General features: G+C 39.2%; 1 protein-coding gene across 1 annotated transcript; it reads right to left on the minus strand.

Annotated features, from left to right (window-relative positions):
- Positions 1 to 449: 449 nt before the first annotated feature.
- Positions 450 to 7,540, minus strand: LOC138621229 (tissue alpha-L-fucosidase-like). Its single transcript, XM_069699118.1, has 8 exons — positions 7,081 to 7,540; positions 5,856 to 5,990; positions 5,263 to 5,400; positions 5,039 to 5,144; positions 4,707 to 4,907; positions 3,777 to 3,967; positions 3,470 to 3,569; positions 450 to 1,999 (listed from the first exon to the last, which is right to left on the minus strand). The coding sequence occupies exons 1-8, from the start codon at positions 7,419 to 7,421 to the stop codon at positions 1,865 to 1,867; spliced, it is 1,347 nt and encodes a 448-aa protein (XP_069555219.1). The 5' UTR covers positions 7,422 to 7,540; the 3' UTR covers positions 450 to 1,864.
- Between the last annotated feature and the right edge of the window lie 1,856 nt (positions 7,541 to 9,396).

Here is a 9,396-nt window from a genome sequence, read left to right on the forward strand (position 1 = left end):
CAGGGCACCCAAGAAAGTCCAGCAAGTGCCAGGACCGTCTCCTAAAGTTGATTCAGCTGCAGGTTCGGGGCTCCACCAGTGGGATCACTCACAATTTTGCCAAAGAACACAGTCATGAATAAAGAATGGTACCAAAACATCCTCCGAGAGAATACTTGTGTCATTCTCAAAACTTTTGGCCAAGGCTGTACAGTAGTTTTTCAGGTTTTGAACTGATTAAACAAACAAGACGATGTTTTAAAATTTGAGCAATAAAAGCAGCCTGTAGTGGGGCTTGGTTATCTTGAAATGGTCAGGCTAACAGTTTCCCCCATTTACAGTCTTTGTTGCTGATCTAATCAGCATCTGGTTGGAATCTATGGTGGAATTTAACAGAAAAATGTGTTTCTGAAAGACCATTTCTAAACATAAGCTGATTGACAAAATACATTTTCAGAATCTTAAAAAAAAAAAAAAAAAAAAAAAAGTCAAGAGTCGAGTGAAATAAATTTCAGGTGCAAAAAAATTTGAATTTTTGGCAGTCTGTGGTCAAATGAGTGTTTTCTCACCTGGTGGCATTATCTTAACATTGCAATCGCAATTTACAATAGAATCATTTTGGTCTAAACTCAAGTGTAAATCATTTCACAAGTGGACATTTTCTGCAGTGCAAATGTAATAACCTTGATAACACAGAGCAAAAATACAAAAAGAGGTCAAAGAGAATTTCCATTTTCTTTGTGTCTCTCTCTGCCTGTAGAAATTTACAATGCAAATGGTTTACTGAGCAGACCACACACGCGTGTTAAAACACACTAAAAGAGAGGACAGAACAATTTAGTGCTGGCATGTGCAGTCAAATACACAATGCCTGTGGGAAATCTCTTCTCAGGTTAGTCCTAAAGACTGACACACTGCCGGGATATTTTTCGTCCATCTCCACTACAGGAACTCCTACTTAAGATAAAGTATGCAGCGGAGATTTACGAACATGAAGCAGTAACCTCGGGGTCAGAAAAGCAGGTCACAATCAAACGTCAGCAGTTGCTAAAATGTGAAAGTGTGGAAGAAGAAAAAGTGGCCCAGTGAGGCACTTCAGGGAGTTGCTGAAAATAAAAGTGCTCACGAGTCATCTTGTTTCCGTATGGCCATACTACGTATGTAGTGTACTTTCATGCGTTTAAAGATTTGTACATGCAAGCTAAGACTACAGAAATTCATGACATTTGAGTTTTTAGAGATGTGATTGTGTTTGAGCACAACACGGCCGAAGGACAGAAAGCGCTGAAGTGATGAGACTTTAAAGAGGCTTAAAGTATTATCTAACAAATGGCAAAATGACTTTGGTTCTTGACCTGGCTTCGAGGCATTTTAATGCTTTTCAAACCTACAAAGCGAAGGCCATGGCAGAAAAAGGTGAGTTTTTCTTGTTCCAGACAACAATAAATCAGACAAATCCAGTTATATTTTAGTCTACCATTTTATTAGAAATAAGTAAAAAATAAAAAAGTGCTTTCTATAGAACCTTTAATTGTTTTTTCAGAAATGATTAATTTTTCAAGTGGTTTGTTTTTGATAGAGCTTCACAAGCTCAACAGCCGATTTGACTTTTCATTCATAATAACACAATCATTGACAATCAAGAGAGCACAATTAAGAGTCAGGGACACATTAAACCTTAAGTCCTCAGGGAAGCAAAGGAACCTTTGAAGAGGAGTGTCGCATACTTTCCTTTTGGCAAAAATACGAACTCATTACAAACATTTGTCTTTTCAGCCGTAGTGCGCCAGTTCCTCCATTAGCCTACAAACGTGTTAAAATCCTGAGTTTACCAAATGAAAACCTTTCAGTCTTATGGAGGCTCAACACTTCAGGTGCTTGAAGTTCACTGAACATTGTCCAGTTTGAGTGTCCATGCCTGACCAGGAGTATAAGGCAGCTCAGGCAGAAGGACAGCAAGGCCAGCGGTCGGGTGGACAGGTGACCATGGTAACGGCTCAGGACTCCCCAACAAGGTCACCTGGAAGAGAGACAAAGATCATTGATTCTGTTTAAGTTTCATGTATATTAATGTAAATTACTTGTAGGACATTTTCTCACCTGAAAGTCTGGACTGGAGTCCAAGCCAACGTTCATGTTTTTATTACGTTGTATACATTTGATTAGACGTGGTCTGACTTTGCAATTTTGTCAGTGCACTAAAGACCTTTGCATGACATACCTACGCCCTGGCATCGCCTACGTGGGCTGCGTTTCCCTCTACCTGACATGGATAGTATTGTTGACATGGGTGTGTCCGACACTGCCATGTTATCAATTCTGCCAGCATCTTTTTCCATTTGAGTAAAAAAAAAAAAAAAAAAAAAAAAAATGAATGAAGAGATGCATTTCGTTGCCACTCCCCATGTACTACTGAAGTCAGGAGAAGTTTGCCTTCCTGGTTATCTTTTTGTAAACCTTGCTACCAGAATACAACCTCTATCCTCTTTCCCTAATCCGAACCATTTCTGGCAGAAAACCCAGAGAGGGCAAACTTTTCTCAAACTTGTGCTGAAAGGGCACATTTTTAACAGTCAGTTCTTTTTCCTTCTTCTGTTGGTTTATTGGTGACAATAGCCCGTCTCTACTTCACGGTCTGAAAGTCTGAACCATCCAAAAGCAAACTGAATCATGATTCAGTTTGATTCAGACTGAGATCACTGCCTTTGGTTGGACCACATTTTCGTACATTGCCGCCCCCTTCTGACGGGAGTAACGCATTACAACCAGGCACCGGTAAAAACAGGAAATAAGAACGATAGTCACATATACCAAATGATTTTTTTTTTTTTTTTTAAATATTTGAATGAATATTAGACTTTTTGAAAAATCATGACCCATCCCTATTGCCTGCATGTTACTAGTTTGTCTTAGCTGTTTTGTTGCCGCTTCGTTTTTAATTTTATGGAGTTTGGTTCATAACTTTGCTACTTTCAAAAGCCAATAACGTCAGATAGTATTATTGATGAAGAACTGATGTCACTGAATGTCAGGTGTTGTAGAAAACTTTTACTAATCTGAAACTGCACTGTGAGAATCCACTGACGCTGCAGTTCTCTTTGAACTTTGAATCTTGCCTTAAACAGTGGATAGTTAATGTTTCTATTTTTTTTTTTTTTGATTTTATACACTTTATTAATCCCCGAGGGGAAATTTCTTGCACAATCTTGTGTTTATTTGTCAAAGAAAAATGTTTTATCATAGTTCTCCTCTTATTATTTTTAATTTAGTCTTGTTTTTATCATGAAAAGCAAGCTGTCAAACGGATATTTTTCATCATAGTTTTTGTTGACAAAAGTAACAATGGTGGAAAGCAAGTACAGCTCCTCTATTATACTTAACTAGTCAAAACTAAATAGTTTATATGAAAGCATTACATTTTTGAGGGTACCCTGTTGAGTTTTTACAATCTCTGAAGACAACATAGAGAGTATTGTCTCCGTTCCTTTACCTCAGTGGTTGCTGATGTTTTGGGTTCCAACAGTTGTAATGTGGGTTTTGGTGGTTTGGTTGTCAGGATGGCGTAGACAGTGGTCCCTTTAGATGTGTACCTATAAACAACAGAGACAATATCTACATCAAATACCTGCTTATAAATCATCAGATCAATAAACATTTATCAAGTGTTAAGTTTTCTTCTACGTTGAAAACTTTAAAAAAAAATTTTTTTTAAAAATCTGTGTTCCCACATCATTTGGCTGTGAAATAGACAATTTTATAATTCAAACGTATGATTAAACACTCTCCCTCTTTCTTACCAGACTGGTACGGTGGTGTTTTCTGTCTGGAGCCTCCAGGGTTTAGAGGCGTAGATGGCCTCTCCGTTGATCTCCAGCCAGGCTCCGACACCCCTCAGCCTCTCCTCAAACACAGCGGGGATCATCCCATCGGGTGTGGGACCCACGTTCAGCAGGTAGTTTCCTCCGAGAGCCACAGTGCGGACCAGATCCTGCAGCACAGCAACCGCAGACACAAGAGGAAGCAGGCAGTCAGTCACCAGCATTAATAACGCTTTCAAACCAAATTACAGCTGGGCGACATACACAAAATCAATACCGAGATATTGTCGGGATGACAATTGATGCTTTCACAAAATATGACATTTTTGATATAATATTATATTAATCAGTAATGTAGATATAATGACTAAGTGGGTAAAGGAAAAAAAAAAAAAAAAAGAACAGCTGGAAAAGTCTGGAAGTTCAGAAAATGACATCATTTTACTGTAATGCAGCCTTTAAAAGCAGGAAAAAGACAACACACCTGCCATATCATGACATGACACGATATGTCAGCTCATATCACAATATCGACATCAATATTTTGCCTAGCATTTGACTAAATGAGTTTAAGGTGACTCCATCATGTTCATGACTCACAGGATGCTTTGCTCCGTATTTTCTGGACAATTAATACACAAACAAGTTGAACTTAACACAAGTAAATTTAAAAAAAAAATACTTCTTAGATTAGCCTGCATGGGGAAAATGGATCAATAAATCAGATTATAAAGAATAAAATGAATCAATGATCACACTTTAAATTAAGATATAAATGGCGTCTTTTACTTTTCTACAGTCACCTCGTGAAAGCTGCGCACGCCAGCGGGGATTAAAAGTATGTAAGACTGGGATATACCAAAGAAAACAAATTCTTATGAAGGAAACGTCTGCAGGTGTTGTCCTCACCTCAATAATAGTGGGCAAGTCCATCAGTTCATTAAGCTTCATGTTTCGACGGTAACCCCAAGAAAACGTGTCCACAGATGTGCATTTCTCCCACTTGTGCTTGGGCACCTGGCCGGGAGTATACTTGTCTTCACAGTTGTAGTAACCACCGTGTTTGCAGGCACAGCCGGCTCCCCATCGATCATTGGTCACCACGGCGTCCTACGTCAGGGGAGAGGGCGAGAAGTAGCAGGCTGAAACAGTTAATGGTTCAATATCTCGCTTTAAAATAAAGCAAGTGTGCCCCATTGTTGCATAGTTACGTATCACTTCCTTGTCACGAAGACACTTACTTTAACAGGGCTGTCGTTGTAGAGCCAGGCCAGGAACTGGGTGGAGTTCCAGTAGGTGTCAGGTGCTTCCCAGTCCCCATCAGACCAGATCAGCTCAGGTCGGTATCTGCAATGCAACAGGAAGTTCAAATGTGCTACGGTGAAGCCGTCCTCTAATAGATGTATATCATATAAATATGTTGCATACGAGTATGTTATGTGAAAGCAGTCGATGCACAGCAGACCTCACAACCATGTTATAAATCTCCGGAAGTAGTTTATGCGTCACAAACTCCTGCGTTTGGAATCCATTCTTCTTGTCCTTCAGGTAGAGAGGGTGGAACCACTCATACAAGGAGTTATAGAGTCCGTAGTGCAACGACCTGAATGGGGAAATGAAAAACCTTTCAAATCTACCACGACGTCTTTCAGCAAATGTCAGACCGGTCATCCACGGAGCTGCAACAAGAAGAAGAATCCTCAAGTGAAAGACATTTAAATCGGCAAATATTTAGATAATTGCATCATTTGTCAAACATTTGCAGGTTGTAACTTCTCGTGTGATAATTGAAATGCTTTTCTGCATCACGGATGACTCTAAAATGAACAGCTGTAGGTTTTGAACATTTGAAGAGCTCTAAGAAATTGGGTATTTTCCATGTTTTCTTTCATTTAAGTGACAAAAGGATGAATCACGTAATCAACAAAACAAATAGGCAGATCCATCCATACTGAACATAATATGAACACTGTGGAATAAAGCCGGTGGCTCACATGACACGGACATGACAGCAACCAGCTTCTCTGAGCTTCATCACTGAACGTGTTGAGGACCCACCTGTTGCGCACTGCCTGTCCCAGGTCTCCCACCACGTCCCTGTGAGGACCCGTATCCACAGAATTCCAGTTCCAGGAGTGCGGAGACCCCCAGTTAGTGAATCCTTCGTGGTGTTTGGCTGTCAGGACGACATATCTGTAACGAAGGTGGTGAGTGAAACATACACGATGTGAGACACTTTCTTTTCCTCTGAGCAGATAACAGTGCTGAAACTGTAACTAAGTATATTTATTCAAGTACTGTACTTCAGTAAAAAAAAAATTGCTGTACTTGAACTTTAGCTTTATACCTCCACTCCAGCTCAAAGGCTTATTATTACGACACCACATTTGCATGACAGCTTTGGTTCAATTTCAGAGTTCAATTTTTAATGCAGCTCCTGTCCAGATCTCCAGATTTTCTGATTTGTGATAAACTGAAGTGATCATTTTGAAAATTAGGTTCCTACTTTTTTGTAATCTAAATAAACTATTAAGAAAATAAAGCCACACTGATATTGGATGTTTTGTGCTGATGTTGGGTACTAAAAAAAATTCCTATCGATCTTTCTGCATTACGTTTTAAAAATAAAGTTTTCACATTGACCAATATACACCAAAATACCAAATCCCGATACTGATATACATGTGCTAAAGTCGTCCGGCGGATATATCAGTTGGGCTCTTTAAAAAAAAAAAAAAAAAAAAACTCTTGGGTCAGCCGGGAAATGTCACAAAGCTGAAAACAGCAGTTTTTCCAAGCTTGTGAACTTTTTCGAGCAACGTGGCTCTCACAGGACAGCAATGCTGCAAACATAATGATCATCTTATAGATGATGTTGCATTCCTTTGAAATTTAACTAACAACAGATAAAGTAAGATGTTCAAAACATTAAATAACTACAGTAATAAAATAAACAACAATGACAGTGATACTGATCCAAAAACATCATATAGATAGATAGATAGATAGATAGATAGATAGATAGATAGATAGATAGATAGATAGATAGATAGATAGATAGATAGATAGATAGATAGATAGGAGTTATTATCCTTTAAACTCTGACAGGGAGTATTTACTGCATCGTGTGTACTTTTACTTCTGATAGCCTACTTTTAAGTAAAATTTCAGATACCACTTAGATGTGTTTTGAATGCAGGACTTTACTTTGCAGTGGGGTATTATTACAGCGTAGTATAAATATGCTTTAATGATGGAAAAGACCCGAGTACAGCCTACTCACTTTGCACCAGAAGCTTTGAAGATGTCCGCCCACTCCTCTGGCTGGAAGAACTGAGCGTGAAGCTGAGGAGCAAACTCCGGGTAGCTGAACCCGGGCGGGTAGTTCCTGGACATGTAGTCCACGCACTTCTGGTCCGGGGGCCGCTGGCCCCGCCAGTGCCACCAGAACCACTCACTGCCGAACCCGGGGACGGAGAACACTCCCCAGTGGATGAAGATGCCCAGCTTGGCTTCGTCGTACCACGGAGGCAGCGGCCTGGCGTCCAAACTGGTCCAGTCCGCGGTGTAGCGAGCCGACGTTTGAGAACCAAACCCGACGAAAAGGAGAAGCAGGCTGAGCATGTTCACAGCAGGTCAGTCGAGATGAAGCCCTCGAGCTGTGTGCAACGAGGCAGTCCGGCAGGTCAACAGTTAACTATACTGTACCTCCAAAAACTGCTCAATGAACTAAGAGACGATCGTCGGACAATCTGAAGGACTTCTCACTGTTGTTGTGACCATTCAAGTGAATTATTTCCCATCATGTGACTGTAATCATGTGATTTGTCACGTGACTGTTTTTGGTTGTTTTGTTTTTTTTGTTTCGTTTTGTTTTTTAAAGTATAGCTTTATTCAAAACAGACGGTGCCGGGAAAGTTGACATGTAGGCTATAACTCGAGCTGCAACAGTTAGTTGATCAATCAGTTGAAAGATTATTCACCAGCAGTTTTAAAAATCGAATAATAAAATGCTAAACTTCACTGAATCCGGTTTGTGAATCCTGAATTTCCTAGTTTTAGTCAGGCTAAGTTTCAGATCTTACTTCTTTGGTTTTTATTTAGGGACCATCAATAAATTACCTTACATAAAACCAATATCATTTCCTGCTGACTCGCCCATATAAGTGAAAATAGTACTGCCAAAAAAAATTAAGCTCAAATGGTCTCATGTTGCTCATCTATTCAAATATCGAATGAGCGTTTATTTTATATATAGAAAGCATATTGTTGTTGTTTTTTTTTCATGTGATTTGACCCACTGACTGCAAACCAATGTTAAATTGTGTTAGGTTACGCTGGACACATGAGACACAACTGTTATTATTGGGTTTTAGTACTTATTTTATCTGCATTTTCCCCTGTAAAGCTTCCATGTCACGTCACACACTGACTCCAAACCAAATGGTATCACTGCAGTATGTGGTTGTCATTTAAGTTCAGGTACATTATCACCAACTACTGCTCAGGATTTAAGTCAACCTGAATTGTTGAAATTCAGTTTGTTTGAGTTTCTTCTTTATTATCCTTTAGGCAACTTTTATGTGATAAGATTGCAGACATTGGCTAAAACTGCAAGTTGAGGGGGAAAAAAATGCTTTTAAAAGAAACTGCTGGTGAGATAGCAAACAAAATTCCCAGGTATGAATATAGAAGAATTGGTCTCAGTGGTTCGAAACAGGCCGAATGAATGCTGGTAATGAACACGGGTCTATTGACTACTTCAGTCCAAGTTGAATCTATCTAAAACTAATACAAATGCAAACAGCATCCCCATTCCTAATGATTCACTGTGATTTGTTTGCAAAATAAGCAAAGGGCCCTACCAGTTTGTGGTTGGTCCGGGGGACTAAATATGGTGGTGCGACATGACGGGCTCCACAGAAGGGGAATCATAAACACAACGATTCTTTGTGTCAGCTGATTATACACTTTCAAAACATGAGTATGCATATTTTACTGCATTTCTGCCTGCAGACCCCTCTAAATCCAACACAATGAACCCTTAAACCAAAGAAAATATAAAACTATTTTATTTAAGCACAGGCAAGTTTGATCAGTTAAGAAAATCTCAGACCTTGTGAATATACTTGGGGTTTTCTACTTATCCTGGGAAGATATGTTTATGATTTGGCTATATCAAGTGGGAAGGGACGGAGATGTGATTTTTCAGATTCATCCAGAGTGATTCAAGCAAGTGGGACCCTCAGCTCAGTGGGCACATTACCTCCAATTCAACAGTGTAATGACAAATTGACTCCCTGCACCACATAGATTTTTGTATGAACGAAAAGATAATAAAATAATCGAACATCTGGATACAGATCTCTTTTAATGGATTTGAAGGCAACTAAAAAAAAATGTTTTGCACAACTGATGACATAAATGTAAAACATAAAATAAAGGAATGTTCTGACTCCCAAGACTAATTTTTGTCATGTCTGAGTAAAGTGAAAGAAAAAGGACAAAGGTGTTTTAGGCACATGGTCTTTTCTTTCTCAGAAGAAAAATCCTCAATATTCTCAGGTTATATTAGAAATGCTCAATTGAGGACAACTTT

Source organism: Brachyistius frenatus, unplaced genomic scaffold, assembly GCF_029030835.1.
Source record: "Brachyistius frenatus isolate BFR_SWC_R1_liver_20210118 unplaced genomic scaffold, ASM2903083v1 Contig_2, whole genome shotgun sequence".
NCBI lineage: Eukaryota > Metazoa > Chordata > Actinopteri > Embiotocidae > Brachyistius > Brachyistius frenatus.

What these genes read in the sequence shown, in the direction of transcription:
- LOC138621229 (XM_069699118.1), bottom strand. Translation starts at nt 7,421, where the DNA reads ATGCTCAGCCTGCTTCTCCTTTTCGTCGGGTTTGGTTCTCAAACGTCG. An exon ending in TTCAAAGCTTCTGGTGCAAA is followed by an intron (nt 5,991 to 7,080) that starts GTGAGTAGGCTG and finishes CCTTCGTTACAG; the next exon opens with ATATGTCGTCCTGACAGCCA. An exon ending in AAACATCAGCAACCACTGAG is followed by an intron (nt 2,000 to 3,469) that starts GTAAAGGAACGG and finishes TCTCTCTTCCAG; the next exon opens with GTGACCTTGTTGGGGAGTCC.